A 20,964-nucleotide genomic window follows, 5' to 3' on the forward strand; every position below is an offset into this window, starting at 1 on the left:
AAATCTCTGCAATATTGCAGAGATTGCTGTTAATCCTGGCTGAGACAGGGAGTGGTAGATGCCTTCCCCTGGGAACAAAGAGGAGGTTCTAGAGAACCATTACCTTGGAAATCCAACCCCAGATCAGGACTATCAAGTGCTACCAGCTCTTCCTTTATCTCTCTAGGTGATGGGAGTTGCTCACAGAAAGATCTGGTATCATCATGCCTGGAAGGAGAATTGCATTATCACACATTCCCATCCCATGCCCAAGAAAGGTGTTGTGATCCTTGAGCTGGGACAGGAGAGTGCCCAATTGATTCAGAAGTGCTGGAGATTGACTGTCTACCATCATCTGCTCTTCTTTATAACTCTCCCTCAGGCAAGGCAGGGTAAACCTTTCTTATTAACCACTGCAGCTGAAGATCTGACCTTCTTCAGCCTGCACATGTGAGTGTCAGAAGGTTGCCTGGGTGCAAGCTGGGAGCAGTGTTACAGACACCACAGGGCTGGAACATACTTGAGGCTGTGCCACTGTTCTTACTGCCTTGCTGTGTAAAATCTTCCTTCAGAACAGAAAAAACAAACAAACGAACAAACAAACAAATAAACAAAAAAAACCACAAATGTGTGTGAAATACCACTTCTATAGCTCTGCAGAAGTCTGAACTGGGCAAAAACTCAAATTTGGCCTTTAAGTTTGCTGGGAGTTGGGAGTCCATGATGTAAACATTCAAGGGTATGGTTAAACTCATAACAAACTTATAGGAACATAGACCTGTTCTGTATTTGAAAAATGAGAAATGAGAGCATTGGACTCAGCTACAGATTGCAGCATTTGCAATTCTATATTCTTTGTTCTCTATGTTAAACCTACATGATAACACAAGTATCCTTTTATTAACAGGCAAAACAAAACAAAACAAACAAACAAACAAAAAGCACTAAACCCAAACCTAACCCAAAACAAAATAAGCCTTTAAACCTTTAAAAAAATCTTCCTCAGCAGCAACTCAGTGCAGCAGAAAGTTCCTAATGTCTGGCTTTGTCATCTGCACAAAGGAATCAAAGAAATTCCAAGCTCAGAATGCTTCTAGCTCAAGGGAGTCAAAACACACTCCTGTCAGAAGCAAAACAGCACGGAAGAGTAGAGGCTATACACTTCTAAGTCCAATTTTTTTTTTTTTTTTCAATTGAAACAGTGGATATTTTTTTCTGTTTTGGTGATTGTGATTGTTTTGTTATTGCCAGGCTTTGGAATGATATATGTAATTAGAGATGATATATTATATTCTTTCTAATGTACCTTCTGCCTTGTAAATAAAGATAATGTTATTTGAATCCTCTTTGAGTAGACTATTTTTAGCACCAAATCTGGGATACAACACCCTGAGCTACTGTGTCCATTGAGGATGGGGTTGTTTATCCTTTGGTAGCAGAGCAGACAAGTCAGAGGCCGAATCAATGGTTCTAAGCCCTGGGAAAACATAAAACTTTTATTACCATAACACAGACCGCGAGACTGAAGAAAGACACTGAGATGTTCAAAAATTTAAAATAGCTTTTAATATCAAATTATTTGTGATCAGGATTGGGACTTCTTCTGATCCACTTCAATCTACAAAATGTAATCCATGCACTGTTCTGAAGTAACAGATTAAGTGGAATGGGGGAAAAGCACCGGTGTTTCAAAGTGTCCGTCTGGAGGTCATATTTTATCTCTGGAAACATTACTTTTGAATATCACTGTGGAATTTACAGATGTGGACAAGCCATAAATATTTGGAGAATGTTGGCCTTCTACTTGTTCTAGTATCTGTCAAAGCCAAAATATTTTTTTCTGCAGCACCGAGTAGCTTTTGGGTAACATTCCCAGAATTCAAGCCTGGAAAACAGTGAGTAATCTGGCCTATTACATTTTTTTTTTTTTTACTGCCTACATAGAATCATTGAATTAAAAACTAATTTTTCATCCACAGAGGAAGTAGCTGACCCAACTGGTGTAGATAGATAAGTTAACACAGATTTCCAAATTACTGAATCTGTTAGGGAAGACAATTAGATATTCTTTTTCCAAGTTTTATTTATTTATTTATTTTTCAATCAGGATGCACTCATTCTGTAGTATCAACGACAGAAATAACCACATCCTCTTTTTATTTTTTTTTAAAGGATCTTACACTTTAATGAGGCTTGGGTTCTTACGACTTTGTAAATCATGCGTATGAAAACACGATGTGCAGTCTCCCTCTGAACTTAAGTGATACAAGATCTCTCTGGCATTTGTGTTTAGGAAGGAACAATCTTGTGCTATAAATCTTCCATCAGGACTGGCTCTCTCTCTTGTACCTGCTTCACTTTATAGCAACTTTCTACCTCTTGGCAGGCCTGTCAAGTGCACAGAAACCAGCAAGTGATTTCCAAACCTAAGTACTGAAATCATAATCTATTATAGTCTGCTCAGCATTGCTTTCCAAACACCATAGGGCTTTTTCTGTGGTCTTGACAAGTCCCTGACAGCATGTTAAAACCTAACCCTAGTATTGCAATTACTCGTTCTTAATTATCACCGCTCAGCACTGTTGCCTCCCTTCCATGCCATGTCCTTATGCAGGTTGCAAATGCAAAACCACAGAATTGTAGAATACCCTGAGGTGGAAGGGACCCACAAGGATCATTGAGTCCAACTCCTGGCTCCACACAGCACCACCCAAAACCAGACCCTGTGTCTGAGAGCATTGCCCAAATGATTCTTGAACTCTGGCATGCTCAGTGCTGTGACCCCTGTCCTGGGGAGCCTGTCCCAGTGCCTGACCACCCTCTGGGTGCAGACCCTTTCCCTAACCCCCAGCCTGACCCTCCCCTGTCACAGTTTATTTGGGCTGAAATCAGCAGAACTTTGTACAGGACCACGGGCGAAATGCCCACTCAATGTTCGCTTCGTGCGTTCAGCCGAGCAGCGACAGGCCCGCTAGCCAAACCCCAAACAATTCTTTACGCCTTAACTAGTCTTTTATTTATTTATTTATTTATTTGGCGTGAGGGGCGGGTCCTTTTTATTTATTTATGTACGCATTTATTTATTTGGCGTGAAGGAGGGGCTCGTGCCTTTATTTATTTATTTATTTATTTATTCACGCCGGTGCGCGGGGGCTGCCCCCTCACGCCGCCCAACGGTTGGCAGCGACGCTTGGTACCGGCCCCCCAGCCCCCCGCCCCCCCCTCGCACCCCGGAGCACACCAAGCCCCCGCGCATGCGCAGCACCCCCCGCCCCCTCCCCTCCGCTCCCCCGGCCCGCCCCGGCCCCGCCCCTCCGGGCCAATCACATGAGCGGGCGCGGGGGCCGCCGGGAGCGGGCGCTACCTGAGGGGCGCGACATGGCGGCGGCGGCGGCGCTGGGCGCCTGCTGCTGAGCCCCCGGCGGGCCGACAGCGACAACGATAGCGACAGCGATAACGACAGCGACGAGGGAGAGGACAACGAGGAGGACGAGGAGAAGCCAGCGGGGCCCGGGGGAGGGAGGTGGCGGGGCTGGGTGTCGCCGCGGCGCTCGGCGGCGATGGCCCAGTGCGTGCAGTCGGTGCAGGAGTTCCTCCAGGACTCGTTCGTGCCCTTGGTGGCCGCGCTGTGCAGCGAGGAGGCGGAGCGCCTGGCCCGCAGGAACAACCTGGGCTTCGCCGAGCTGCTCAAGCCCTTCTGCCGCCTCACCTCCGAAGGTCGGTACCCGTGGGGGGGGGGGTGGGGAAGGCGGGGCCGCTCCCTGCAGGCCGGGGGGAGGCGAGGACGCAACCCCCTGCCCCCTTTTCCCCTTTTCTTCATCCTTTTTTTCCCCTTCCCTGGGTTTGCCCCGGCTGCCTGCGGCTGTTCCCTTCTGCTCCGTGGGGTTCGGGAAGTTGGGCTTCTCCCCGAGGCGCCGCGAAGCAGAAGGTCAGGGAGGAAGGAGGGTGTGTGTAAAGCCAGCTCTCCCAGGCTGGGGTCTGCCTGGTGCCTGTACCTGGAGCTCCTGCTTTAGCTTCTCTCGGGGTAAGGCTGTTTGTAAGCTGTCTAGATATTGAAAGTCACACAGCTGAAATGACAGCTAACGTCACGAAACCCTGCCTCCTTTTGCCTGTCCTGTTGTGTATACATCTCTTTTTTTCTCAGTGTTTCTATGAGCAAGACTTGCTCTCATGAGGAGGAGCACTGAACTGATTACATAGCATAGATTAAAAAAAAAAAAATAACCATGGAAAACAGTAGAACTGGGAATTGACCACTGGAAAAATGATTGGGCTCTTTTACTGTAACACCTAAAATGTTGCAGGTAATAACTTGAAGCCGTGCTTTTCAATTCACTGCTTGTCAGAACAGAGCTGCAGATCTGCTCATCAGCATAGTGATGCAGTGGCATTTGTCAAATTTGGTTTCTGGCAGACACTTGGCTCAGAAAGACTTCTTTCTTGTGTTGAGAAAGCAGTGTAAGAAACTGGAACTTGTACTGTCACTTGAGCTAAATATTCTGTATTGTTCAGTGAGAGGCAACAACTTGAAAGCTAGTGTGTGTGAAAATCTACCTTAATTTGTGGCGATCCTTGAAAATGTATAAAAATGTGTTTAGCAGTAACTTCTCTATAGCTATTTTTCCTTGTCTGGTAACTCTCACGAATCATGTGAGACTGCAGAACAGATATAAATATTAAATGCAGAAGTTTCAGTCCTTGGAGTTCTGAAACTGCTGATATGTCTTAAACATTATCTTAGGTTCTTTGGCAGAAGGCAGTGCATCTAGAAAACTAACCAGGCAGGCTATTCAAAATGAAGCAGCAGTTCTGATGAAGAATGCTTAGTTTTGTTGTTCCTCAATAATAAAGTCTTGTTTGACTGTTGTAAGAATTAAGGAGCTGTCAAACCTGAATCTTTCTTGGTGTTTCCTGCGTAAATGCAGAACTCTGTGCCGTAGTGTGTCAATGTTTATAAATCAAGCTATTCCTTCATCCTGTTTTGAAAGTTTTACTCTTTAAAGGAGTTGGTTACAGCTAAAGTTTAGACTCCGTCCCTCAGTACACCCAAGGACATTGATTTTTGTTACTTGAGAGACTGATACTGACTGGATTTTAGTATTCTTCTGATAAATGGCAGGAAAGCTCTGCCACTTAATGATCTCATCATGATTTCTGATGTTTCTGTGATAGGTATTCTGTAAGTTCTGTAGTGTAACTGTATAAATAAACATGCTTGTGGACTGCATCCAAATCCCCACGATACTGTTTTTGTTTCCTAATTTCACACCTGTGGCTGTCATGAGGAATCTTTGAGAAGGGGCATCCTTGCTGGTCTTTCCAGGCTGCCTAACTGACAGTCTGAACTGCCCTTTTCAAAACCTGGCCCAGGTTTGGAGAACTGAGAAGCTGAAGCTCGGCATGGTGGGTGTGTGGCTACCCTGCTCGGGGTGTTCTGATGCAGCACACTGAGCTTGACTGCAGCTCTTCACTCCAAACGTGACTTCCTCTGCTAGCTTCATGGAAAATGCATTCCTGCATGCTGTAAGTAACTTCTTGCAACGAAAGCCAGTGTGTGTGAGGGTGAGCAAAGTGATAGTAGTCATTTTCTTGAGGCAGAAGACTCATTAAGTGCAATAAAGTTTCTGTGAAGTTATTGTAGTAGTGAACAATTCCCGTAGCTCTGGAATACCAGGAGCTCTGTGACAGGGAAACCCGTCTGTGGCAGTCTGCACACAGTGTTGCATTAACAGTCACAGCATAGTGGCACTGCTAACTGAGTCCCATGCACCAGACTCTGGAAACTGTGCATTTGCTGTGAGATAATAGATTTGGCTAGACTTGGCATTAAATTTTCTTCTGTGGTCACATTTTTATGCCCAGTAAAAGGAGAGGCATTATTAACGATCTGATCATTCTACAACAGAATGTGTGTATGCACACCTTTCTCCAAAACTGTGTCTTACGGTTCATGATTGTTTTGATGTCTTCAGACTTAGCACCAGTTTCCTTAATGGAGAAGAAAACTGGAGACCAGATTACATCTAACTTCGGGGAGAACCTCACAAACATGATGTAGGTGCAGGGGGCCTCTGCACTAAGTACTAATCAGAGCTAATCTACTGATCAACTTCTGTCTCTGAATCACTTGTTAATGTTGACATAGCCAAAAATACCTTTACAGTCTAAGGTTGTCTAAGTTGTGATGTTAAGAAGTCCTCACTGCACGTTCAGAATTCTCCAGTGTAGCTATCAGAGTTTTGACTTTGATAATTAAGTCACTTATTGTTATTGAAGGAGAAATCAAGACAACTTTATTCTCCCAGTGAAGTTTTGACTTCACAGGAAAACAAAAACAAGGCCCCCAAACGTCTTTCGTCATGGTCTTTTTTTAACTACTGTGTTTGTTACTAACAGTTGCTGGCTAATTTAAGTTACCTATACAATATATGTTTTCTTTAACATTGCATCCCATTCCTTTGATATAATTTAAAAATACTATCTGAACTAGTGCTGCTATGGTAGGAGAACTTGAGTATGCTTCAACTAGCATGTGTCACTTTGAGATAGCTTTTATTACACTTTGTTTATTTGAGTTTAGTTTGTTAGGAATTCACTGTTCATAAGCGTCTTAGTCAGAGTTTGAATATCCTCATCTTCTTATTGGGAGGATGTTCTGGTACGCACCACTTCTGCTTTGGGGAAAATACTTTTTTTTTTTTTACTAAAAAAAAAAAAGGCTGAAATTTTGTGGTTCCAAATATGTCCTTTGTGTCAGCCCTTAGGATTGCATCTATGCCAAAAATGTCATCTACATCCTGGATGGGAACGTGCATGGTTTTATTATTATGGCTATTATATTTTAGGAGAGACAGCAAGGATGAGTTTTGTTATAGCTGCAATGGGAAAACAAATTGTTCTCTAAGTTGGTTGTCCCTGCGACTTCCTCTTGCATTTGATCTTTTCAGTAATTCTGTAGCTGTAGGGTTAGTAATTTAAGGGTTGAAAATTCACCTCATCTGATGAGTTGGGGGAAGGGGGGGGGAATGAACCCTACAGTTCTACAACTGGAACTCTGTATTTACGAGTCATTTAAAGCTCAAATTATTGCTTCTGGTAAAATTATCTGTAAGATACAAAAGAGTGATTCTTTCCCTAAAAGTGATTGGGCTATGAAGAGCTAGACTTTTAACTTTTACACTTACCTGTAGTGGTCCACCCTTCTGTTTATTTACTTATGATGAATAACTTTTTGCTTTTCAGAAGACTGAGAAGTTGCTGAACTTTCTCCTACCCTACCCCCTCATCATGTCCCTCCCTTTCTTTCCCCCCCAGCTCTTAGGCTGTGGTCTTGGGACTGTTTCGTTCTCAGTGTTTTCTTTTTGATGGCTTTCTTGGAGGAGTTGGTAGAGAGGGAAATCATTTTTGGGGATAAATATCCCAAGTCAGACAGCATAAACCAGTGTGCGCTAATAACATAAGGTTGGTATCATCATTTTAAAGGCTCATCTTAATATTGCATCTGCTGCTTTTTTTTGAGTATTGTATGTATTGGTGTCTACTTTCTGTAAATAAGCAACCTTTGTGCCAACTTAAACACTTGTCAGCTATTTGTAGTTCTGTCATAAACATGATCTCCATATGGTATGAACCGCATTGTCAGGATTTTGTTTTTGAGGCTGCCTGCAATAATCCAGGTATACTTACGCGTAATTCTGAAATCAGTGTTTTGTGTTCATAAGATTTCTTTCTGTTTTCAAACAAGGATTTAAAAGTGATTCAGACATGCAGGTGTTATTAACATCGACTTTTTTGGTTAATCAGCTAAAAATAGCTTATCACTTGAGAAATATAGCTTTCAGTAATGTTCTGTTAAATCAGTTGCGTGGTGTCTTTTGGAGAACAGGTGAATTTAAAAACCATTTCTTCAAGTTAAGGTGATCACACTTTAGTGTTATAAATGAAAGGGTACATTCGTTAGGATGAACTAATGCTATGCTGTCCCTGTTGAGTTTCCTAAATGCTGTTATTGTGTGCTAGATTTTTCTGTTACTCCTAGGAATGTGAAAGATAAGGTGCCTTCCATGTTGAGTTCCTATGGGCTTTCTCAAGTAAGAGGGTGTGCAGCAGTGTAGGCTACAGATCTTATGGGTACCTTCTTACTTAGAGTGGGTATTTTTTCTAAACTAAGATCCTGTGTATATTTTCACGTGTCTACCTAGGTGAGCTTAATGCTGAACATGAAATAACCCTCCCCCCCCCTCTTTTTTGATACTCTAATATTATGGAGTGAAATATAAAATTGATGGATGGGGTTTAATGAAGTACATAACCTTTAAAGAAGGAAGTCTGGAGAAATAGTAATTATGGTAACTACTTTAACTCTGTTATACTTCTCAACAAAGCCTCTTTTTTTTTTTTTTTAGTTCACATGAGAGATCCCAATAATCAGCTTCATATAATTAAAAATTTGAAGATTGCTGTCAACAACATTATTACTCACCCACCTCAGCCCGCTGCCATTCGAAAGCTTCTGAATGAAGTGGTATCCGTCAGTCAGCCTGCTGAAGGACTGGTAGCTAACGTGATCACCGCTGGGGATTATGATCTCAACATTAGCGGTATGTAACTGTATTTTCCTGTAATTTAAGCTGGAATTTACTGTAAGGTTCCTAACCTTGATATCAAGTTTGTGACATGTATTGAAGTTGATCTGAGGGTTGATTGGTTTTGAGTCGTTGTTGTACTGAAACTTAAATTAGTAAATATTCTTCTAGCATTTTATAAAAAACAAAACTAATGCAACTATAACTCATAACTTTAAATTTGTTCCCCAGTGTTGTGGTTCTTGTGAACTTCTGTTAAAGCATCATATTATTTTAAAATTGAAAATACTCTTTCTTTGGTTTTATGATTACCTTATCAGATTAGAGGTTTTCCTATGTCATAATTGAGACACTAACTTGGTACCCTTGCTTGGATAAATACGAATACTGTTGGTACTAACGTATGGGTTTACTTTAAAGTTAGTCCTCCTGTCTTGTGTTTGTCTCTTTTTGCTTAATGCATAGAGTTCATAAAGTCACTGTAAACACTTGAAGGATAAGGAGATCTTTGGGAACAATGTGCAAGTCTCTTATTTTTTTTTTTTGCCATGAAACTCAGTGCTTCATATTTTACTGTCACAATGACTAGAACCTTCTAACAATGACTTCTTTCCAATCTCTAGAGTAAAGACACTGAATAATGCTAATTGAGAACTGATCTTGAGAGCTGAGAAGATTAAACTCCTCCCAATTAAGACCCTAATCTATTAAAGCCTTTGAGTACATACTTAATTCAAACCATGTATGCATTGCCCTATTTAAACACGAGTAATTTATTTTACGTAGTTAGATGTGCAGTAGGGAATTTGGGTCTGTTATAGGGAAGGACAGGGTTTCTGTATACTTTCTATGAAAAATTCATGAGGATTAGTAGCTGATGTCATAGTATATTTTTTAACGTTGATGTTGAAAAATGTGTAATTCTACATCTGCGATTTCTAGCTTGCAAGCTGCATCCTCAACTGGATGTGAAATATCAGTAGTAAAGGAAAAGACTTGACCCTGAAAACTCTAATTTTTGAGCTTCTGCTGCAAGCTGTAGCCTCTTTCAGTTTCTGTGCCCATTCTCATCTGAGAAACTGGTTTATTTGCTGGCTATTTTAATATGGAAACTTTTTTTTGGGTTGGAAAGTCTGTTTGAATTCTAGAGATTAAAGCCATTCTGCTTTCTTGGGGTCATCTAATAAAGTGAATGTTCTAAACTGAGGCCCTTAGAACTATTACAGAAGTGGGGGGAGGAAGAGAATGGGTAACAGTGACTTCCTCAAACCAGAGAAGCTGTGGATGTCCCATCCATGGAAGTGTTCAAGGCCAGGCTGGATGGGGCTTTGGGCAACCTGGTTTAGTGGGAGATGTCACTGCCCATGGCAGGGGTTTGGCACTGGGGGATCTTTAAGGTTCCTTCTGAAACCATAAGGAAACTACTGTGTTTTTATGATTATTTGTAGTTTTGGAAGCAAATAGCTCTCCTTTTGTTTTCCTTATTTGCTTCTGGAGCCTCAGATGTGATAATTCTCACATGACTGTGTTCTGTCTCAATGGTTAGGTTCTTATTTCTGTTCAAACTGGGTGTGTGCTTGGTTGACAGAGGAGGGAGTATAATCTATTTAATGTTGTGCACAAGGACAGAAGCACATGATAATTTCTTAGTTCTGTGGTACACCTTCTTAAGATTTTAGCACAAAATACGAACACAGTGTCCTCGATCGTGAAATTTGAATCCCATTATACTGTAGGAGGATGTATGGAAGTCTCTATCTTGTCAGGTAGAGTTCTTCTACTTAGAAAAACTTTGAATGTTTCCTAAAAATTTTTTCTACCTTGTTAGAGTGTTTTATTAAAAAATGATGGAAGCATTCATTCCTGGCCATAAAACACACGTGTGTGTATATATATTTTTGCATGAAAATGTAAAATATACTGATCTCTTTAAATTCGCTGCTTTTTTTTGGTAAATTATTTTTTTAGGGTGGCAATACTGAAACATATTTCCTTGATCTTGAATGATGCAATATATTTGGGAGGAATATATAAAGAGAGGGCTTGAGAAAACTATGCATGGGTATTACCAACACTGGGATCACGATACTGCTCTTTTTCAGAGAAGTTCAGGGACTGCTGTAGTGAATGGTTTTAATTGGTTACAATCATTCTTTGTTACACTTGTTAATAGTTGCATTCATAATTCCATCATCTTCTTGTGCTGATGGACCTCTTTGATTACTGGAAGGGTACTTGCCTTCAGCCATGTGTGCCTCTCCAGTGTAGTAGTGTGTGTGTGTGTGGGGGAAAGTGATCCTACTAAAGGACTTGCATTTTTCTTCCAAATAGCTTTCAGCTGGATCACTGCTGTGACTGTTTAGGGCACGACGCTAACTCTGGTGTACAGCAATACAGGAATATGACAGATACAAGGGATAATGTTGGAGCAATTGTTTTCAACAGTGGACCTCTTCAGTTCAGTTGTAGTTCATTACTACAGGCTGAGAAATCTCACAAATTAGTGGCATACTCCAACTAGAAAAATAGGAATATATTTATATAGAATTCTATTTTTCTACTGCTTCATAGACTTATGTTATTCAGGCCTAGAATTTGGGTGGAATCAGAAATAAATACTGGGTTCTATTAAAGTACGTTGTGAAATGTGGCCTGACAGGGGTTGTCTGAAATCAGATGCCTTTAGTCTACTATGGGCATGCATGGTACAGGTTTTCTACTTCATGCTACCAGACAGTAAAAGCCAATAGTGTGTTTGCACCTGACCCTTTTTAGTATAATAATACCATGTTTTTTCTGTCAGATCGCTCAGTTAAGGCTAGTGTTCCTTGGTACAGTAATTGGAAAGAGACACTGATGGAACTGAACACATCCACGTTTTATTCAGGTATTTTTTTTTGTGGTTGGTGCCAATTTGCCAAGTTGCCCTTTATTCCTTTTTCCATGTGCTCCATCCACCTTTCCTTACCATCTTCTACAACTGTTTAGCACCTCTCTTGGCGTAGATGTGCATTCCTCCATTTTTTCCCCTAAAATAATAAAAAAATAAATAAATAAAATTGTGGTGGTGGTGGTTTTGATTTTTTTTTTTTTTTCTTTCAGTTGCATTTCTACTGCTGTTAAACTAAATTGTTTGGTCTTTCCATGGAGTCCAATAAGTGCCTAGCTGGGGCAGGGGAATGGTCTGATGCTGTAAAAGCACTGTCTTGTTTGATCCTATGGGAACATCTGCTATCACTGTTCTGTATTCCAAATGCAAATACTTTCCTACTTCTTTCTAGAATTTCCTTTCATGGGACAGCGGCACTCCTTCAATTGAAACTGAAGAGTTAACTGTACTAGAGCTCATGTGATTCTGCCATATTGACACTTTTTCTGGTGTATGACTTAAAAACAAAACACTTTGTAGCATGTCTTTTAAGATCTGTTTCTACCAAAATGCATTGGCTATTGACCTCTCAATTTGTAGACCACAACATAGAGATTCACTGTAAAGTAGCCAAGTTCTAATGTTCTTCGGTTTTAAACATTAGCAAAGCTTATGCCTTCAGTTAATAGTAACTGTCCTTTTGTGGTGTCCATTCAGGTGCTGCTAAATACTTTCTGAAGGTACTAGCATATTGGTATTTGTGGAATTCATCTTAGTGAGGTAGCTAAAAAGTACAAAGCCTAATGAAGCAGACTTCTTATTCTTAAGCTGTATGTATGAACAGAAAGTATCAATTTCTGAACATGGTAGCAAGTTATTTAAACTTCAGTTCTTAATTAGCAACCTATAAACATACACTGGAAAAATGCAGAGCATACAGGTTCCTAAATGACAGTGTTGCTATACACTGCTGAAACTTGTATTATATATGAAACTTATATATGTTACATTTGAAATTTTTCTTGGGCACTGTTTTTGTTTTGAATGTGGTGTATGTTTATTTAAATTTTGAATGTGAATGATTTAACAGTATTCACTCAGAAACGTTTTAGGACTGTGAAGTTTGTTGTGTCTGTGCTCAGGAAAGTCAGTTGCCTTTATAGGCATTTCAAGGTTCTTACTAGACAGAGGGGGTGAAAAATAGATGCAGTTCGTTCTTGTTTGTGGATGTGTCAGACTTTAACTTCTTTGCTTGGGTTCAACAGAAATAGAAAACTGAGAATAGAGCTTCAAAGTAAAATCAACTTAATGTTTTTACTGTAATAGTTTAACATTGTTGAACTTGAACCTGAATTATTATAAAGCTTTGTTATATGTGTGAAATTTGTATTTATCACTTTGTTGTGGTTTGTTTTTAATAATAATCTGTTTTCCTTTTATTTAAATAGCTGGAATATATATACTTGTTAGCCTTAGTTAAAGCCAAATGATTGTTCACACCATAAATGAGTGTTCAAAGAGCAGTTGGTTAGAAAGACTGTAGTCAAAAGCTAGCTGTTTGTCTTCTATTGATCTTTTTATGAAGTTAGATGTGCTGACTACTAGACTGAGTTCAGATGTGTAGTGTGTCTGACCCTTGTGTGGATGAAGCTGATATAAGATGGCCAGACAATGTAAGATTAAATGAAAAGCATTAACTAAACGCACTACAAGAGAATTCCAATGTACAAATTAAACTCAGTTTGTTGAAGTTGGCTAGGAAATCAAGGGTTTGGGAGGTGGCGGGGGAGGCTAACAAAGCTTTAGAACTTGTTACACGAATCAAATCAAGGAATGTACTGGGGCTGTATGTGGAAAGCATACCTTCAATACCTTATTAATGCATTTTTGGTACCAGTTACTGTTTTCTAGTTTGCAGGTGAGTTTACTCAGGGTTCTAACTGCTCATTGTGAAACCTAGTTATTAAAAATGGATTAACTTTTATCTGGTCTTTTTTTCAACTTAGGCGAAGGAGTTGCAGAATTGAGATGGCATAAAACAGGCTTGAAAGGAGAACAATTGGCTAGATTGTTGTTGTGGAAAGAGACAAGATTAAATTCACATGTTATTTGTATGTCCCAAACATGCTTGGCTTCCTTTGACTTGATACTCTTAAATGTTAAAGTCCCCCTTGTAAAAGGCCATTTGAACATGACAGGTTAACATTATAAGGCATTAATGGCACAACTTAGATCTGAGATTTCAGCTTTTTGGTTCTCTGCTTGGCCAGCTAACAATGAACTGTTGCTGTTTTTATTTATTTAGTAGAGAGGAGGAGGGGGACTACTGTCAAGCCAATTTATAACACCTTGCAAAAAACTGGCAGGTTAGGGTTTTGGTAATCCTTAGTTCCTTTGCATAGTCAAAAATTACTTTTACTTCTCAGTCAATTGTTACATTCCTAGCCAAGACAAATACAGTGATCATCAGAATAACTTTTTTTTTTTTTTTTTGCTTTCCCAAGCCTCTGTGGTTTTAGAGGGGTGGTAAGGTTCTTTAACAAGGACTGAATATATGAGCCTGAAATACCAAAGAAGTTGGTGCTTAAGATGCTATTCAGTTTCACAGGATTTAATTCCAAGTGTTTCTCCTACTTGTGTATATTTTTGATTTCATTTTAGACTGTTTCCCCTTCCTTTCTGTCCCATGCAAATCTTGTCAGAGTTTAGGCATAGTATTTTGTATTTCCTTTTTATAAATGACTAAACGGTGGTTTGGCTAAATACTTAAATTTGGTCTTATTTTGTGTTTCAGCTACTACTCCTTGGTTTGAGTCTTACAGAGAGTGCTTTCTTCAGTCCATGCCTGCATCAGATCATGAGTTCTTAAACCACTATGTTGCATGTATCCTTTGAGCATTACAGACATCTTTGGTGGAGACTTTTACAGATGGCTGCAGAAATGTAATGCAGGAAACTTTGGAACAACTTTTTGCCACAGTGCTTTGAAATGTACCCTTTTCAATATGTCCAACTATACAGACTAATTTTGTAAGGGGTCCAGGTTTTCTCTGTAGTAAAAGCCACACTTCAAACTGAACTCTGAGCTAATATGTGTAACACTTTAAGATGAGTGAATTTCTGCCATAACTCTTTAGGTCCTCAAGCACAACAGAGCTTGTGTGGTTGGGATGCACCTGCAGCCTTTTATAGCTTTTGTAGCAGATGGATGAGGGAGGCTGGGAAGGGTGTGTTGAAAAAACAGTGGACTCTTAGCTGTTTTGGACAAAAAGAAGTCTGGAAAGATGCCTAAATGCTTTCAGTGTTTCTGTTGCTGTGACTTAATCTTGACTTGTTTGCCTGCAGGAAAAATAAAAAATATACACTGTTTCATGGTGTAGCTGGTGTTAAGCTTCACAATAAAGATAAGGCTGCAGGTTTCATAATACTTGGTTTCTAACATTTAACTAATTCACAAGTTCAGCATGGTATACCTCTGTATAAGATTTGACAGAATCTTGTACAGAATTAATTTGACAAAATATTGAATCTGGCCTTTGCGGTACTGTGAAGTACAACTTGCTTTCTGGCCTCTCTTATTTAATTTGGTGAATACATGTGGCAGAGCAGGTTGTTCCTCATTAATGATAATGGAGTTGCATTGAGGTAAAAGAACACATCTGTTTTTTACTTAGTAGGTGTTGCTGTGTTTATGAACACTGGCTGTTGTTGCACAGGTGATGCCCTAAAAAGGAAGTTCCAACTCTTTGAACATTTCAAAGTGAGCATTGAAGTGAACTTCAGCTATATCTCTACAAAAAAAGTTTCATATGGGACCTGGATTTGAAATATAATGAACTACTAGTTGTTATATGTCAAGTTAAACTTGGGTTTAGTTTCAGAACTGGAGCTAGTTACTGTTTCATTTTAAAGATGTTAACAGTTACTTGACTGTTTAAATAGTGTGTGTTTTTTTTTTATTGAGACTTAGGCCAAGTTCTAGTTGCACTTTTATGGCAGTATAGTTTATGGGCTTAGAACAGAATGAGTGAAGTGTTTATATGCTGCTTATTTTATCGTCAGTGGCTGTTCCTGGGCTCTTGGTAAATGTCCTTAACATGAATTTAGGTATGCTTGTAGTTTCTTCTAGTGAACCGGAGCCTGTGGAGCAATTTCTGAAGCTGTCTCAAGAACAACATAGAATTCAGCATAGTAGTGAATATATGTATCCAAAATGGTTTATACCAAACACGCTCAAATACTACGTGTTACTGCATGATGTAAGCACAGGAGAAGAGCAAAGGTGGGTCTTCTGTTTTCAGTGAACTTAGAGATAAACTTTTTGACTGAAATGCTTGCAATTCTAAATTACTGTTGAGATTAGGCATATGACAGAACGTATTAACCACTATGCAATTATCAAGGCAAACTTCATTTAGTATTTTAAATCTACTTATTGTGTTCACATAAAATAAAAAGAATCAGTCCCAGGTTTTTGAAGTAGAAGCTTTCTTTGCTAGCTCACTGAGTAATTTGTCAGAGATAGTTGGTTTAACTCTTGCATAAAACACCACTTTAAATCTTTTTTCTTCTTAAACTATACGTGTAATAGTCTAGAATAATTTGTTGTGGTAAACACCTAGAATTGATTTAATATCAAATAATGTTGCTGTGTTTTTTTCAGAGCTGACTCCATTTATGAAGAGATGAAGCAGAGGTATGGAACTCAGGGTTGCTATTTGCTGAAAATAAATTCTCGGGTGTCTAACAGAGGAACAGATGAACAGATACCAGATCCTTGGAGCCAATACCTTCAGAAAAACACTATCCAAAACCAGGTATTATAGTGTTAAAAAAACAAACAAGCAAAAAAAAGCTAGTAGGTAGAAGAAATTAAGGCAGTTATGTAAGATTTCACTTTTTTAACCTGCCTTTTTTGTGAGGGCATTAGGTGAGTCCTTTTTCAGAGAGCTGTCCTCTGTGGTACTTAGTGACTCTAAGAAGTACGGAAGTGCTAGACTGAAAGGAACATGGAAATAGTGGATTCCTGAGGTTGCCTGCAATGCATAAAGCAGAAGTCTTTTTTGTAGTAACCTTTTACCTTCATTTTGACTAATTTTCGTCACTTCCAGAATGTTTCTATTTACAGGTCCATGTAGTTCACTAAACAATATGGCTATTTTTTTGTGGTAATTTCTTGCAGTCAAGTATAGCCTGTAATCTGCTTAGATAGCAAATGATAGTGTATGTTCAGAGTTTTGGGTTCTGTTTGCCATGAATGTCTATTTTTGACTTCAAGACCAAAAAACGTGCCTTCTTGAACTTACTTTTGACTGCCCTGCAGTTCTAACAGTATCTGATTAAAAGATGTCTGTGGAATCATAGTTCTTTACCAAATCTAGCTGGCATTGGAAAATCAAAGCTATTCATATTCTGTAAGCTGTTAAGAGGAGCAGTGAGTAATGTTCCACCATAAACTAGTTAATCTTTATTTTTTTATTTTTTGTTCCATGTCAACTATTCCACACTGTAGGTTTTCTGAGTTTGTCCAGGAGTTGCTTTAGGGAGCATATTTTTACGGCTGTGGGCATTGCTGTGTAAGAGTTCCAATCAGCTGCTGGAACTGCTTGCTTTAGTTGACCGTGAAGCTATTTTGAGCAAACCAGAAGCAGCTTGCTTCATCTGTTGGTGATTATAAGTTTCATCTTTACAATAGGGTGGGACCTTAAAGGCTCAAAACATGTTTCAGTGAATATATATGAACATTAGTTGAATGCACTTTCCTAATCTAGTTAACTGCTATAAAGTTAACAATTACCGTTGACTGGTTTTTGTGTGTGTGTTGTATTATTCTTAAAGTACTAACTTTCCCTTCCGGTAGGATTGCTATGAAGACTGTTCTTATGCTGTCATTTCAAACAAGAGTACCGATCACTTGATATCGGATGGCTTAGATAATGAAATTAAAGGTATTTATATAGCTTTCATCAAACTTCTGGTGTGATAGCTTTTATAGAGCTGCCTTGTCTGTGATAGTAATTCTTTGAATGCTGGGCAGGTTCTGCTGTGACATTATATATACTGCTATGTTAACAATTAACTATATTGGTTTAAAACTCATGAATATTTTAAAAATTAATTTTAATACATTGTAGATTTATGGAACTTTACCTCAAACTTAATCAAGGTATAGGATAAATATTAGGTAGCCCATAAACTGAGATTGGAAAAAAGTTAGTAATTATAAACTTTGTGTTTTGTTAGGAGATTATAAGTAATTTCCTCAATGCTCAAAGGTAGTAACTGTATGTCAATAAATGAAAACATGGTGTTGATTTATTAGACTGATATTAACTGGAGAGTGTGTCTGTAATGAGATGGGTATTGAAGTTTTAGGCTTGTCTTTAAGACTGTTGTCACTAAACTCTGACAATTAATAATTTGCTTTCACAGCTCAGCTTTGCTTAGAGCTAGCAAGGCCCAGAGGAAGCAAACTGATGTAATGGAAGGAGATTATAAATTTGAGGATTATTAAAATCTGAGTGAGTAGGTGTCTTGATGTAGATTGGCTAGCTAGATGCAAAAGTAGTTACCCTTCTTATTGAAGTAAGGTGACTTCAGAGGAGGTTCTTTTTCATCATGATTTCTCAGAAAGGCATGGAGAACTACAGCTTTTAACCCTAGAAATAGAAAAGAATAATTGGATCCATGTTGTCCACTGCATCAATTGATGCATTTCCATCTTTTCATGAATATTTGACTTAAACTTATTGTTTCATTGTTTTGCTTCTGTACTTTTATACTAATCAGCGTATTTGGGAATTGTTTGCACTCTAGGCTAGAACTGAAAACATACTTTCTGAGGCATGTTGTGTTTCTTAAGACTTCCTGAGCTTTAATTTAAGGAGTGACATAATAATCACATAGTTCTCTGCTGATACTGATCTGTAGTGCAGAATGGCTGAATAGCTCTGCCTAACAGAGGAAATAATAAGGAAAATATTAAGGTTAAGAAAAATAACACTTAAAACCATAAATATTTCAATAACTTCATACAAGGATTTTCATGTTTCAATCTCTTAATAGATGGTCTGTCAAACAACTTCAAGACTCATCCCTTACAACTGGATCATCCCAGCGGCAGTTTGGATAGCACTGATTATTTGAAGGCTACTACATCACTGCAGGAGTCAAAGAAATTGAACTCTGGAATGCCTCATGGTGCTTGTTTAACACTCACAGACCATGATCGAATTAGGCAATTTATACAGGAATTTACATTTAGGGGGCTTTTGCCACATATAGAGAAGACAATACGGCAACTCAATGATCAGGTCAGTTCACTCTTACATACTCTTAGTCAAAAACAGTTGTGGTATAAATCCAGTTACTCAACAGTCTGTTCTGAAATTAGTACTTCCCTGTGCATCTAGTGATTCAATTTTACTGAAAGCTGTAAGCAAATTTAAGAGAAGCCTTTTGGCTCCATTTGTCCTTAAAACAAAAAAAACACACACACCAAAATCCAACACCTGTGTCAATAAAACTTCAGTACAAAGGCTTGGTGAAAGCCTGTCAGAGATAACCCTTTGCTCCTAAAATCTTTGTTAGGCTTTTACTGGATGCTTCTAGCATGGAGAACAAAATGTACTTTCTTAATACTTGAATGCACCACTAAAGCTAAGAAATGTATCTTTGTCAATATGTGTCTCCAGAAAAGCTGGACGCTTCAATTGCTGCTTCTTGGCAAGGAAAGGAATGCATGGACATCTTAAATCATGCACTTCTGTTCTGATATAAGCAGTTTTTGCAGCCAAGTATTTGTCTCTTTCTTCCAAAGTATTCTTTGGAAGTATGCTATTTAACTTCATGCCTATTTCAAGTCATGGGCATGCATTAAAATTTTTTCTCTCAGTAAGATCTTTTAAGAGAAAAGTATTTCAATTCTATGTGTCTTAAAGAGCTGAAGAGACTGACTTAAGTGTAATCAAATTACTGGATTTAGCAGTTGACATGGACCCAAATATCAGTCTGTTATCTGAGCTGTCTTTTAGCTGAATTGTCCAATTAGGCTATAGTTTTTAGTAGAGGGTTGTTGAGAGTAATACAGTATGCTGTGAGGAGCACAGTCTCCCTGATTAGACTTCTGGAACATAGTATATGCTGACTGTGTTTATGTTAGGAAAGCTTTATGGTTAAATAAAGTGTAGCCTTATGGCTAGGAATGTAGTAAAATATTCCTAATGCATTTTAAAAAAAAATTTTTTTTACGCTACCTTTAAAAAGAGATGTAGCTTTTCTTAGATCTGGAGGAATGGTAATTCCCTGTGGAGAACATCTCATTTGTGGGACTTCCTGAAAGAATAACAAGGTGTAACCTTGCTTGCAGGTATAACTAGCACACTTGACACTGCAAAAGTGTTACAATGTGGTGATGCTTCCCATGGTGATAGGGAGAATGCTCTCTCTTGAAATATACCAGGAAATAGGTGCTCTGTATTCAAGCAAATGCATCAGACTTTTTTTTTCTAGATTGAGATACCTGAAATTTTACAGCAGCAATAGACAGTTTTAGACAGCTGAAGTTCATTAAATATGGATTACGATGTATGTCAGTGATGCACTCCAATGATGTGTGGTTTTTTGCTTTTTTCTTCTGTTTTCTTGAAAAAAATAGAATTTGGGAATTATTAATGGAGCTTGGATCTGTAGTTGGGTGTAACTTATTCATATCCTTTGCAGTCTAGCACTCTAATTTGTTTTTTTTTTTTTTGCAGTTAATATCCAGGAAAGGCTTGAGTCGATCATTATTTTCTGCTACTAAGAAATGGTTTAGTGGCAGTAAGGTTCCAGAGAAAAGTATAAATGAACTGAAGAATACTTCTGGTTTGCTGTAAGTTATTTCAGTCATTACCTCTGAATCAAAATAAAAATGTACCTCTTTCTTGGGGTGGAAGCCCATGTTTATTAACGGTATTCCTCAAAGTGAACTAAATCAGCAGTACCATAGAAGGCTTTGATTGGTGGAGGAATCATGCAAAGCACTCTGCCTTGTTTATAGCTTTATATTTGTGTTGTTTGTCTTAATTGTCTGATGGCTCATAATCAAGCTGTTCTTCATTTCAATTTTCTATTTTGAATTTGTGAGTATGGTTTGCTTCTCACAAACAAATGTGTGTGAAAACATACTGAATTTGCACTAAAGATTAGTATATACTGACTGACCAAAAGTTACTGATACTAGCAGAAGACAGAAAATTGCTTTGTGTTTTGGCATAAGGCATAGTTTTTCTAAAATTCTTTGTTGAAGAGTAGTGGGGATAAATAACTACAGCTAGGTGAACAGTCTGTAAAGTCTTATTTTTCCTTCTCCTACAGGTTTCTTTAGCTCTAGCAGTTAATCATAGTGAGCAGCTTCAGTGATAGCTGCATACTTGTTTCAGTATTTCATTCAGAGGAATGCTTTCTTTGAATATTAGTGGGATAGTGAATCTTGTTAATCAGAAAGTAGGCTGCGAAACCACGTTACACATGGCAGAAAGGAAGCAGCTT

The 20,964-nt window shown here is 38.7% G+C and overlaps 1 protein-coding gene across 4 annotated transcripts in view; it reads left to right on the top strand.

Annotated features, from left to right (window-relative positions):
- Positions 1–3,359: 3,359 nt before the first annotated feature.
- Positions 3,360–20,964, top strand: part of TRAPPC8 (trafficking protein particle complex subunit 8) — a 48,256-nt gene continuing 30,651 nt past the window's right edge. For 2 of the 4 annotated variants that reach the window (XM_084512085.1, XM_084512086.1), the window contains exons 1-9: positions 3,360–3,696; positions 8,385–8,579; positions 11,368–11,451; positions 14,228–14,317; positions 15,541–15,715; positions 16,097–16,250; positions 17,294–17,381; positions 18,499–18,746; positions 20,190–20,305. In XM_084512085.1, the coding sequence (XP_084368211.1) occupies positions 3,540–3,696; positions 8,385–8,579; positions 11,368–11,451; positions 14,228–14,317; positions 15,541–15,715; positions 16,097–16,250; positions 17,294–17,381; positions 18,499–18,746; positions 20,190–20,305 (1,307 nt within the window). In that variant the 5' untranslated portion in view covers positions 3,360–3,539. The remainder of the gene's footprint in view (positions 3,697–8,384; positions 8,580–11,367; positions 11,452–14,227; positions 14,318–15,540; positions 15,716–16,096; positions 16,251–17,293; positions 17,382–18,498; positions 18,747–20,189; positions 20,306–20,964) is intronic. The other 2 variants (XM_084512087.1, XM_084512088.1) reach the window with 1 other exon arrangement.

This window comes from Aythya ferina, assembly GCF_964211825.1.
Source record: "Aythya ferina genome assembly, chromosome: 2".
NCBI lineage: Eukaryota > Metazoa > Chordata > Aves > Anseriformes > Anatidae > Aythya > Aythya ferina.